The 13,596-nt window shown below is 42.3% G+C and overlaps 1 protein-coding gene across 2 annotated transcripts; it reads right to left on the reverse strand.

Moving 5' to 3' along the window:
• Positions 1–2,935: 2,935 nt before the first annotated feature.
• LOC122476560 (apolipoprotein R-like) lies at positions 2,936–12,641 on the reverse strand. Of its 2 annotated transcripts, XM_043569399.1 has the most exons (5): positions 12,456–12,641; positions 7,347–7,532; positions 5,284–5,457; positions 3,908–4,083; positions 2,936–3,352 (listed from the first exon to the last, which is right to left on the reverse strand). In XM_043569399.1, the coding sequence occupies exons 1-5, from the start codon at positions 12,538–12,540 to the stop codon at positions 3,179–3,181; spliced, it is 795 nt and encodes a 264-aa protein (XP_043425334.1). In that variant the 5' UTR covers positions 12,541–12,641; the 3' UTR covers positions 2,936–3,178. The 2 variants fall into 2 exon arrangements, with proteins under 2 accessions (XP_043425334.1, XP_043425335.1); XM_043569400.1 differs by lacking the exon at positions 7,347–7,532.
• Between the last annotated feature and the right edge of the window lie 955 nt (positions 12,642–13,596).

Raw genomic sequence — 13,596 nt, forward strand, 5'->3', positions numbered from 1 at the left:
CTCTTTTTCATGCCACGCGGGCCTTGGAAGTACATAGAAAGCTCCACTTCAGGAAGCTAAATACATAAAATGGTCATCTGTTGATGGTGTGACCGCACTGGTGGTTCACCAGCATCCTGGGGACAGTGATGGAGGGAAAGCAGATGTTGAGAAGAGACAAGTTGCCAAGGAAGCGGAACATGAGGCTGTGGAGGTGAGGGTCCAAGGGGATGGCCAGGATGTTGAGCAGATTCCCCATGGACCCAGGCAGATACAGGCTGCAGGACAGACCAAAGAGCACCTGTTGCTACAGGGGCCGCTCAGAGAGGCAGAGGAGGAGGAATTCAAAGACTCAGGTTTGATGGTCCATGTCCGGACAGTTATTTTTTTAATGTTTATTTACTTTGAGAGAGAGCATGTGCGTGCACACGCACACGAGTAGTGGGGAGGGGCAGAGAAAGAGACAGAGAGAGAATATCTCAAGCAGACTCCCTCTGTTCTCAAGGTGGAACTAGACTTGGGGCTTGATCTCAAGAACCATGAGAGCATAGCCTGAGCAGAAATCAAGAGTTGGAGGCTTAACCACCTGAGCCACTCAGGCACCTCCCAGACACTTCTAAGGCCAGAAACAAGGGCGTCAACAATGAGTAGACCCCCCTCCCCCAGGGAAGAAATGGATCATCATCCCATTACTGTCCTTCCCACCCACCCTTCATGGTGCATCTCACTAACCTTTTCTGAGCCTCAGTTCCCCATCTATTTCATGGGACTGATAATTCCAGCCTGTTAGGATAATTACGGATTAAGTGAGAAAAATATAAGGGCTTAATTCGATACCTGACATATAACATGAACAAATATTTTTATTACTGGGAACTGCTAATGAAGCTATCAAAATAAAGAGTGATATGTTACATAAAATAAAATAAAGTGGGAATGTGTTAGGGTTTCCGTTGCTTACAATCACGCAGCTCCTGCTGACATGAGACTATGTTGGCCATTCAGTTTTTGTTTTTGTTTTTTATTGTGATGCGTTGGCCCACCTCCTGATAAGGCAATGGCAATGATTTTTCTGTATGTTTTAAAATTAATTCTTAATATTTGGTATAAAATTATTTAGGCTCTTTCCCTTTCTCTTCCTCCAAGATTCAACGAGCATCAGATTGAACAAGCTCCTCTCTTATAAATTCTGCTGATAAGTCTTTTTGGTGCCTCTTGGTCTCACCGGCAAACTTAACAGTCTTCTCTACTTTCATAGATCAGATTTTCAGTAAATAAAGTGGAAAATGGTATTTAAAATGCACGGGACATCAAGCAGTGAGTAGCAGATTTACTCCTCCTGTGAAAATGTCTAAGTTACCCCAGGGGCTCACGGCACATCCTCGTGCCCTGAACCCAAGAGGGAAACTCAATATTTGTCATAATGGATTTTTCACTTATTTATAAATTTTAATTAAGTTGTGTTTCAGGAAGGTTTAGTAAGAATTTGATTTGCGAGCCTGCAGATAACAAAAGATACATCGATAAGCCCAGAGTCCAATGGCAGATAGAAAAGTAAATGACTAAGAAACTGAAAAGAATTCTGGTGGACACCACTGATATAAAATAGTGCAAAGATCGGATAAAAGGAGGGTTTTGAGGAGAGAGAGAGAGGTAGACCAGAACAGATGTCAGAAGAGAGCCATAGAGAAAAGGAAAATGGAAGAGGCCATATGTGCCCTGCGCACGTCCCGACCCTGGAGGCTACTGCAGGCAGAGCCAAAGAGCCATCGGCCATCAGGGTCTCTGTGCCTGATGGTGCTCCCTGGCCACAGGAGACTGCTCAGGGGGCCCACAGGGTTGGCTGTCGAAGATGTTGGAACAAGTCTCCACCAATGGGAGAGGGGAATTGGTGGACAAACGTTCCGGGTCCTCATCCCTGGAAGGACTCTGCAGAATTGTGATCCACAGGCTCTCAGAGAACAGTCTCAGATCTGCACACCTGTCTGCAGCCTCAGTCGACACCCCGAGAAAGCTCCCTTCTTCGCTGTGTTCCCTTTCTCATCTTCTCATCCCGCTACCCACTCGCTCACCGTGCTTTCTGGGGCCACCTTCCACGGAAATTAGTCACCCACAAACCTCTGTCTAAGATGAAATCCAGAATAAACATCTCCTGGGTTCCCCGAGGCTGGGGCAGACGAATGGCTTCCAGGACCCTCGGTGGAACCTTCCAGGCCAAGTGGGTTTCTCTCGCAGTTCCAGCCCATCTGGGACATGTAAAGTTCAGTGAAAGCCTGTGGGACACCAGTGCCTCTGCAGAGTACATTTGGGGAAATTGAAGCAAAGAGGCCAACGTTCCCCTAGAGAAGAGACTCGCTGAAGGAGAGATTTCAGAGGATGCAGGCGTCGGAGGAGGTGGTGAGAGAAGGAACAACAGCCTCCAGGATGCCCCAAGATATACAGGTGATTGATGGGGGTTTCTCCTCACGTATGGGATAGTTGCTCAGGCCGCGGCATTACATTTCCATTAAGGACAACGGGGCCAAACCAGATGGTGGACTTGGGAACACACAGGTGGCCATCATGTGGGCCTCACATTCGGCAGCCTTTCAGCGTTTCTTCCCTAAAAATGGAATAAAGAGGTTCGGACACAAACACAAATCCCATTCGTGTCAGGTAGAAGTTGAGGGGCAGCATTAGAGAGGCAGAGGCCAGGTTCATGGGGTTTGGTAAAGGACCTGACTCCCTTCAAAGGGGGGAGAGTGGACGAGGATTTGAGGGTGCATCAACATTTCATCTAGATGCTGACTGACTTGCACATGGGAAACTGTGCGGTGAGGCAAGTTGGAGAAATGCTTTTCTGTGAGCCCACATCCATGTCCAAGGCCCTTACAACGAAGTGAGTGTGTAACTTTAAGCAATGGGTTTGTTCAGGTTCCTCATTAAAGACAGAGTTGTAATGACCACACAGACAAAATTGTTTCTGATACGTCAATTTTTTACTTGAAAGAATAATGGGCACTTGGTGTCCAAGAAAGCAAAAACATGAGCCACGAGATGATCAATAATTCTATAGTCTCAAAGCACTAAATGTGAACAAATTTTCCTTTCTAGACATTTATTACTATGAATGATGGTGCAAAGGGGACAGGAGCATTGGTAAGCTGAAGTGATCTGCGTTGAATTGAAGGCAGCGTGTTTTTCCCTCTTTTGGGAGAAATTACAGTGGGGGGTCCACAGTTGTTTTTCTTGCGTTGTCTTTTTGCAATTCCAGTAGTTCAATCTCTAACGACAATTTATACATCTCCAGGGATATTTTCAGATCCTCAGGGTTGGGGAGACACTGCATGACCTTCCTGCCTGCGAGCATATGTTCACAGCCTTCAGGGACAACCTAAAAGAGACATAGGTGTTGAGTGTGGTTGAGTGGTTTCTCTCCAAATCAGAAGGGTGGGGGAGGTGGGATCTGCTGACAATGACAAGGCTACAGGCTCAGGGCCAAGGCGAAGCCCAGAACTTGCAGGTGAGCAGGAAAAACAGAAAACACCTCGGGCCCCAACTTAGTCCTCCCTAGATGAATAGGGACGGGTTCTCAGACAGCTTCACAAGGGGCCTCTGTGAAGACAGAGGCTGTTTCTGAGACCATCCAGAAATGGAACACAGAATATTAGATAGTCTAGAAGAAGTCAAATTGGGTCTCAGTGTTGCGGGCATCCGACACCCTCTTCTCCCTAAGGGGCTCAGGTTTTCCTATCTCCAGTGAGAGAGGAAAACTTGTCACTCCTAAGGGACCACAGTGCTTCAAGATAAAAAAGAGTTCCTTGGAGGGACTCAGGAGTGAATCCTGACAAGTCAGATCTCACCATTGCTGGCTGGGACAGCGCTTGTGGAGAGGCACCATTTTTAGGGTTTGATAGGACTGGAACTTTCCTTGAACTGTGCCACTTACCCACTCACACTTGGGTACCTCGGGGTCCCAGGTTGTGCTCTCTGAGCAAGTGATGCTTTGGGGACCGACCAACTTATAGCCAGAGTCACACTGGATGTTGACATTTTCAGCTTGAACGTATTCAGTCTTATCCACGGACAGCTTTCCGTGGGCTATTTCCGGTTTCAGACAGAAAACTACAAAGAAAACATGGTTTCAAGGAATCCATGAATCTAAGAAAAGGACACGACAACAGGCTAGGATTATAAGATTTAACTATCGTGGGTGCTGCTAATTGCTTTATCTTTTATTCGGTAGCAATAATATTCGTTAGCATTTTTGTTGCGCACTGACCACATATCAGACTCGAGCTAAGCATTTTATGTGATTTTCTCAGCTCTGTGAAGGGAGGACTGTTATTAGTCCCATTTTACTAGGGGAAAGGTGAGATGTAGACAGGTTAAGAAACTTGTCTGAGGGGCACCTGGGTGGCTCAGTTGGTTAAATGTCCGAATTGGACTCAGGTCATGATCTCAGGGTTCAGGAGTTCAACCCCGCATAGGATTTTCTGCTGTCACTACAGAACCTGCTTCGGATCCTCTGTCTCCCTTTCTCTCTGCCTCTCCCTCTCCCGCTCTCTCTCTCAAAAATAAATAAACATGTTAAAAACAAAAAACTTGTCTGAGCTCTTCATACATGTAAACATGATAGGTCACATGATAGGCTATATAAAAGCATGCGACCCCAGGTTCTCAGGATTCAAAGCAATATCCCTCCCATCTCGGTCCCAGCAAGACACTAGGTATTCTATAGTCTAGAAAAAGTCAAGTTAGGACTCAGTACTTCTGGGTATCTGACACCCTCTTCTCCTATTGCCCCCTGTGTGCAACGGAGCCTGTGGTGACAAATAATCCCCGCAGTTGCTGACGGCAAAGTGTTAGTAACCTGTGGGCATGTAAAAATCAGAGCCAATCTGGACTCGTCCTGTCCCCACTACGGATGGTCACATGCAGCCTGCATCGTGGGCAGGGAGTGCCTTTGCACGGGGCTCTGATGGAAGGACTTGCCACTTTGTGATGTTTGGAATTAGCCCATGAGAGCCCACGTTCATGCCAGAGCAAGCTTCAGTGAAAATTTTGCCACAGGCCATATATCAAATGTTGCACCTGCAGAATATTTCTTGAAAGTGGGAATCGGGCTGAGATTTATGACTGGGAGAAAGCCTGGGGAGGTTGATGTTAATGTCGCCCCTTTGTAATGTTTGCATCCGGAACACAGTAATGATTTCAAGTCAACCACATCAAATGTTTCTGTGCTGCCCCTGGCAGGAAGAAGCTGTACTCTCGGTGCTTTTGTGACATTTCCACCCACCTGACTGGAAAGGGAGCAGGAGTTACCTTTACATTGAGGGGCTGCAGGAGACCAGCCTGAAGAACTGCAAGAGAGTCGAGCTTCACCAACCAGAGTGTATCCTTTGTCACATTTATATATCACCTCCGTAAGAGCGAATACACTGAATGCTTGAGTTCGTACATAATATCCATGGTCAATGGTAGGAGGAAAATCACAGCCTTGATGGTAAGAGATAAAAGTGACAGGGCATGAGCTTATAAAATGTAAAATATAGCTTACCCCAGAATCTGCGTGGTTTGTAGGCGGCTTCATTGTGTCCTGTCGTCCTCTCTGCCCATAGGATCACTTAGCCAAACCCAAGACCTGGGCTGCCCTCCTATAAGCCTCAGGCTGAGGAACCACCATGGACCCCCTCATTAGACCACTTGATGGTCATTGCCAATATCTTCAAAAGTATAATGGGAATAAATAAAATTAATACTTGGTCCAAACCCCATGTCGAGTTCCTAGTCTATGGGGTAGGACAAGTCATGTTCAAGAAATCAAATAGAAACTACTGATACTGTCCTACCACTCCCCCTGAAGCAAAGACACTATATTAAAAAATATATCATATACCAAGGGGAAAGTGGAAATGGGAAAATTGGTGCCACTCTTGAAGAACAAAAGCTACGTTCCCATTGTATTGACATTTACTTCCCCAATCTGTCTACCAGGAAAATTAGGGTTCTGGGAAATTACAGTAAAGTATTGAAAACTGAACATTTTCATCTCATTTCACATGGGGCATCTTTGCTAAAGTAGATTTAGTTATCCTCAGGTAAATGGGGTCACTGGTTTAGCTAATGCCTTCTTTTCATCCTAATCGGGAAAAAAAAAGGGTCAAAAAACAGCATACACATGAAATGATCAAATCACACATTTGTAGTTTTAGACCTGGGTATGATTAATCACCTGCCCCCGTCATAATAGAGCCTGAAGATACTACAACTATCTGGACATCCACACTGATCTAGTATATCAATGGCATCATGTTAATTCTGCTGTATGGGCAAGAAAAGCTAACGTGTAGATAGAGAGATATGTCATCTAGGTCTAATTATAGATATACATATGACATCATGGACAAGAAGAATCTAGCATGATGTCACATATATATAGATATCTAGAACTAGATGATAGATCAATAGATGATAGAGAGATAGAGAGATAGATGATAGATAGATAGATAGATAGATAGATATCTGTCCCAGTTTCTGATGCAGACTTCCTAAACCCTTGTAAATTGCTAAGTGCTGAGAGCCCTAAGAACATCTTTTGTTCTACTGAGGCAACTTTCAGTGGCTCCTGGTTGGGAACCGGTCACCAGAAAGACCAAGCCATGGATAAAGCATGGAATTTTTCAGCCCCACTCTCCTCTCCAAAGAAGGGGGAAGCAGTGCCAATAATTGATCATGCTACAGAGGGTAAGCCTCCATAAAATCTTAGGAGTACATGGTTTGAAGAGTTGCCAGGTGGGTGAACGCATCCGCATCCTGGGAAGGTGATGGATTGCAATTCACAGGGACAGAGGCTCCTGTGCTTGGGACCCTTCACCTAAGTGCTTTTGGTGATGGAGAGGTAGACATTTCACACTGAGCAGAGTCTGAAGGTGAACGAAGAGACAGCAGAAGGAAAGAGGGAAGTTTGAGGAAGAAAGGAAGCAAGTTTAGAAAGATGGTTTCAAATAGGTTTGAGTGGGTATTGAACTGCAGATTAAGGCATATGGATCAGAAAGAAGGCAAGAAAAGACAAAAATACCAAGAGAAACAAGGCAATAATTGAAAAGTCCAGCTGATCTATTACATGGGGCCGATTTCCTGATTCAGAAAAGCAAAGTGAAGCAAAGCAAAGCAAAGAAGCAAGGTCAAGAGGATGGGAATAAACAATGGGGGATGGGGGGGAGGAAAGTTGGATAGGGGGTGGGCAGTGCTCTTTAACAAATTTATCCACTCCAAAATGTGCAGGGTATACAAAATCTTTTAGCGAATTTCAAACCTTCCCTTAATAATCTCCATCGCTTTGATACAAAGAAACATCTAAAATAACACAAATCCAAAGCTCTTACTCTCATCACATGTTGGTGTCTTGGGATACCACTTGCCATCTGCTTGACATCTAGCTTCAAACTGGTATTTCTCATGACACGTATATAAAATTGTGTCTCCATTGAAAAAATCACAGCTACTGACAGAACTAGATCTCTGTTCATTGATTTTGCCATTCTTCAGCTCTGGTGTTGGGCAACATACCTCTAAAAAATTAAAAGTGAGACTAAAGGTTAGTAAAATCACTTCAATGGAGTTCCTATGGATAATAAGCTCATCTCCACCTTCCGAAGATGTCGCCACTGAAGAGAAATTGGAGAAACAGAGGAGGGTGCCAGAGACACTTGGATCTGCTCTCCCTGCCCCTGATTGCTAAAGGACTCCAACCCAGTCATTTCCCTCCAACTAATAATTTCATTAAGAGCCTCCAAAACGAGAAGTGGGATGAAACCTCTATGAAAATGTAAATTTTCAGAAGTATTCAAAAGCAATGACAAATGACACCCATCACTTTGTGTTTTCACTAGGGTCACAGCATTACTAACCCCGCTAATAACTTACGCTGCCTCAGTAACAGGAGGAAAACTGTCCTTAAAAGTTTATAGCCACCTGACAACTAATGCACAGAAAAACATTTAAATTATTGCATATGGCCGGGAGTTTTCTTTTTTGATGCCAAATTTAAGAGAAAGAGCTATTAAGGTCTTTAATTTTAATGCAATAAGAGCTGATATAAAGATATGATTTCTTATTCATTAGTAGAACTACTTTAAGGTAGAACTTGATATAGTTTGAGGTAAGAGAAAATATCAGAGCAAATTAAGATGTCCTATTCTTCACATGAGGAGATTGACTAGCACTACAATCGGGATCTTTTGGGCATACTCAAATACTCTCACCACTCATTTATTTATAAATTACAATAAAAATATCCAAAACTGATATGTTTTCTAAATTATAACATTAATATTTAGGTAATACTGTATAAAATACTTGTATTTAAGTCATGAGTGCAATTCCACACTGAATCAGACTTTCTGATTATTTCAGAAGTAATTCTATTATTTCAGTGAAATAAATTCCATTTCACTTCTGCTTTTTATTTATTTTTTAATAATTTCTTTATTTTAAGTTTATTCATTTATGTTTTAAAATTTTTTTTAACGTTTATTTATTTTTGAAAGAGACAGAGAAAGAGACAGAGCAAAAGAGAGGGAGGAGCAGAGAGAAAGGGAAACACAGAATCCAAAATCTGAAGCAGGCTCCAGGCTCCAAGCTGTCAGCACAAAGCCCGATGTGGGGCTTGAACTCACGGACCACGAGATCATGACCTGAACCACGCAAGTGCAGTGGTTTATTCATTTATATTAAGAAAGAGAGAGAGAGGGAGAGAGAGAGAGAATGAGCCAGGGAGGGGAAGAGAGGCAGGGGAAGAGAGAATCCCAAGCAGGTTCATTGTTGCCTTATCTCACAAACCTTGAGATCATGACCTGAGCTGAAATCAAGAGTCAAATGCCTAATTGATTGAACCCCCAGGTGCCCCTCACTTCTGACTTTTAAATGGTTAAAAAATATCCTTTACTAAAGAATTAAATCAATAAGACTCTAACGGGTAAAATAAATATGAGTTTAAAGTAGGTTTTCAAATTTCCAACAAACAAAAGCCCCAAACCTGGTAGCTTCACTATTCACAGATGAATTCTACCAAACGTTTAAAGAAGAGTTAATAAACAAACTGAGGGTTGATGGGGGGTAGAGGAGAGGGGAAAGTGGATGATGGGCATTGAGGAGGACACTTGCTGGGATGAGCACTGGGTGTTATATGGAAGTCAATTTGACAATAAATTATGTTTAAAAAAATAAAGAAGAGTTAATATCTATTCTCGAACTATTCTGAAAAAAGGAGAAGAAGGAAAAATTCCAAGTTCATTCTACAGGGACAGCATTACCTTGATACCAAAGCCAGAAAAAGACACCACAAAAAAAGAAAAATGTAGGCAATAATCCTAATGAACACAGATGCAAAATTCCTCAACAAAATATTAACAAACCAAATTCACCAATACATTAACAGGACCATCCAATATAATCAAGTGGGATTTATACCAGGGATGGAAGTATGGTTCAATATTTGCAAGTCAAGGAATGTGATACATCAAACAAATAAGAGGAAAAATTTTAAGATAATATGATCCTTTCAAAACATGCAGAAAAAGCATTTGACAAAATACAACACCCATTCATGACCAAAAGTTTCAACAAAGTGGGTTTAGAGGAAACATACCTCAACATGATAAGGTCACATATGAAAAACCATAGTTTTTCATCATAATGATCATGGCAAAAAACTGAAATCATTTCCTCTAAGACCAAGAACAAGACAAAGATGCCCACTCTTGCCACTTTTATTCAACATAGGACTGGAAGTACTAGCTGCAGCAATCAGACAAGAAAAAAAAAATAAGAGGCATCCAAATGGTAAGGAAGAAATAAAACGATCACTATTTGCATAGGACCTGATACTATACATAGAAAATCCTAAAGACTCCACCAAAAACCTATCAGAACTAATACATTCAGAACAGTCATAGAACACAACATTAATATGTAGAAATTTATTATGTTTCAGGGTGCCTGGGTGGCTCAGTCAATTAAGTGTCCACCTCTTAATTTTGGCTCAGGTCTTGACCTCACAGTCTGTGAGTTTGAGACCTGCATCAGGCTCACTGCTGTCAGTGCTCCACCCACTTCGGATCCTCTGTCTTTCAATCTCTCTGTACTCCTCCCTGCCCCCCACGCTCTCTCTCTGTCTCTCTCTGTCTCTCTCTCTTTCTCTCAAAAATAAATACATACTAAAAAAATAACTTGTCTGAGGTCCTCATACTCTTAGGATGATATAAAAGCATGTGACTTACAGGGTATATAAAAGCATGTGACCCCACTTTCTCAGCTTTCAAACCTAAGCCCTGGAAAATAAGTCATAACCACATAATTAGCAAAACCACAACTTCAGTCAGTTTACAAAAATGTGTCCAAAGACAAGCAATGCCAACAAGATAGGTATAAAAAAGAAAAAAAGAGAGAGAGAGACAGAGAGAGCCAAGGGAGAAAACATAGGGTAACACTTTCTAAGGGAGGCTGGAAGTATTTCTTACGTTTTGGATAAAAGTTGCTTGGATGGATGAGATACAGGCAGGAATTTTGTCTTGGAGCGAGAATGTGAGCAAAGGTTTACAGCAGCAATAAGTTGGTACTGAAAAATGAGGAAGAAGGCAAGCTCAGAGACCGAAATGAGACAGATTGCAGTGTATGTTATCCTGAACATGGACCAGAAGAAAGGTGGGGTAGAAAATCCAGAAAAATCTAAAGGTATTGTGGCAGGTCTCAGTGACTTGCTGGACATAATCTACCTTCACTGTTTTGTAAAGGAAGAGGAGGCCAGGAAGACCAAGGTAATGGCGCTCATGGAAAACAATGACAGCGTTGGGAGTGTGGCTGAGCTTTGGAAGAACAACAGAGGCAGCCATTTCAATTTCCAACCGAGGAGAATCACCCAGGATACATGAACTTCTCTACCTAACACTGAAATTTCTCTTAAAATACCTGCCACTGTGATGAGGTAAAAAACTTCCCAACTAAAATGCTTCAGTACTCTGCTTACAAAAAAACTCTGAAGTTATTCTGTACTCTTAGGAACATTCCTAAAGCCGGAACAGCACGGGATCACTCTGGGGCTCGAGAAATTAATCTTGACAAAGGATGACAAGAGGGCACCTTGGACCTCCACATTCTTCTGCTTGGCAGGTAATCCTTGTATCATCAGAATTTGGAAAACACCCAACATCATGTAAATAGAAAACATAGTCTCCATTGAAAAAGACATAGTTCTTGGGGAAATTTCTTCTCTGTTGAATGATTTTGTCATTCTGTGCAAAATGCTCTATGTTAAATGCTCTGACAAATGGTTTAAGGGACACAGATGTAAATATTTAAAATAGTCTTAGAAATCCTTTCTTTTAAATAAGAGATTGTAGGGGCGCCTGGGTGGCGCAGTCGGTTAAGCGTCCGACTTCAGCCAGGTCACGATCTCGCGGTCCGTGAGTTCGAGCCCCGCGTCGGGCTCTGGGCTGATGGCTCGGAGCCTGGAGCCTGTTTCCGATTCTGTGTCTCCCTCTCTCTCTGCCCCTCCCCCGTTCATGCTCTGTCTCTCTCTGTCCCAAAAATAAATAAACGTTGAAAAAAAAAATTAAAAAAAAATAAATAAATAAGAGATTGTATAGGCAGATGAATAAGAAATGTTACTTTTATTGGCATATTTCCACTTACAAACTAAAAAAACACTCAGTGGTTAGGGACAATTATTCCCTGACCTGCAATACGATATCTTGCACTTATATAATGTTTTCAGTGTATACAGGGCCTTGTAATCTTACTCTGATAAATTCGCTCATTGTTTGTGATAATATAAAATTTTACTTTCTGGTTGGCAAAAGTTTTCTACTCAGTTATTAATGCCATAGAAAAATAATGAAACCTGTGAAAGACTGAAATTCTTAAAGAATTGAACAGCATCCATTTAAATATAATACATTAATATAAAAATTAAGGGGCGCCTGGGTGGCTCAGTCGTTAAGCGTCTGACTTCAGCTCAGGTCATGATCTCGCGGTTTTTTGAGTTCAAGCCCCGCGTCGGGCTCTGTGCTGACAGCTCAGAGCCTGGAGCCTGCTTCGGATTCTGTGTCTCCCTCTCTCTCTGCCCCTTCCCTGCTCACTCTCTGTCTCTCAATAATAAATAACCATTAAAAATTTTTAAAAAGAAACAGTGTGTGTCATGGCACTGTTTGTAAAAAAGTAATTAACTAATTAATTAATTAAATTAAAATTAAAAGATTTTTGTGACCAGATGGGTTGCTCTTAGATTTGTTATATTATGTGTTCTGAGTTACCATGGACTGTATCTGAAGGACTAAAAATTTTTAAATATATTTCTCAATACATACTTCATGGTTCTTGTCCAAAATTGTACTGAATTATTGTCATACGATTATATGTAACTAATTCTTAACCAGGAATTATTTTCCATACCTTGGTTTCAACTCGCCCCCTTTCCTTATCATGTGTGTACTCACCGCACAGGACAAATGGGCACTGCAGTAGAGACAGGACCCCAAGGAGACACAGTGCTGGGAAAATTCCCTGCAACCTGGGGTACATGGTGAAGAGTCTCAGAGATCGTGCACCGCGACCCAGTGTTCTCAGATGCCCCGAATGAGGCTGAAGTGAAGCTCTAAGTCAGTAGGAAATTGATGCCCGAACCAAAAGTAAGTCTGAGTCACTAAAGGGGAGGGGCAGAATTAAGTACACCCGGTACTGGGCAGGATCTGATGGGGCTCCAATAAAGCTCCAGGTCTTGGGAGAATGATATGAGCCTGACATGAATGTTCTCTCGGATTCCATGAGGATTTACAGATGTGACCCCGAGAGTTTCTCAGTTTTGTGGGGGGCACTTGGTGGCTTGTTGTCTACATACAGACAACATTTCTCTTGGAGAATTCTAGATAAACGAGGAAAATGGTAAGGGATGTGTGGCCGTTTCTTCAGGGATGAGGGCGAGGTGCTGCTCTATGCCATCTTCCTGCTGTGTCCTGTCTTCATGCACTGGTGTGAATTCCTGGTAGAAAGGCAGGAATAAGAAAGATGTGTAGTTCAATTTTATTTCTACACCCGTCAGAGCCTAATTGGAATAGAAAAAGCTTGCAAGTCTACCTTGTGAAAAGACAAAAATATAGTCAAAACAGCAATTATTCCCTCAGTATTGAAGTTTCCTTGAGTATCTATGATGCCAAGTTTAATCAATTGTGGGGTTACGCCATTTGGAGAGTCAAGGGAAATTTCTCAGCGTGGTGTTTACAGCCAAGATAAAGCGCGCATGGAAAATTAAGTGGGAGAGGATCAAGCGTGATAAATGGACAGAAGGTCGCGACAAATTCAAGACTTTCTCAATGGCACTGGATCGGAGTGAAGGAGCTTCCAGCCTAGCATTGTATTTCTAACTAAAGCACTAACTTCTATATCGTAGAAGGCATATTTGTTCATTTCCAGACTTAGCTTATTAATAGCTATCTGGGTGAAGACTGGTCCATTAATCACTGCCTTAGTCTTTCACTCAGCTTATTTCTTTTAGTCTCTGCCAAGGGCACAGAAGAAGTTACCAACCTGAATTTCGTGTGTTCCCTCTTGGACCAGCTGTGTATATTTGTCATTTAAAGA

Source organism: Prionailurus bengalensis, chromosome E4, assembly GCF_016509475.1.
Source record: "Prionailurus bengalensis isolate Pbe53 chromosome E4, Fcat_Pben_1.1_paternal_pri, whole genome shotgun sequence".
Lineage (NCBI taxonomy): Eukaryota > Metazoa > Chordata > Mammalia > Carnivora > Felidae > Prionailurus > Prionailurus bengalensis.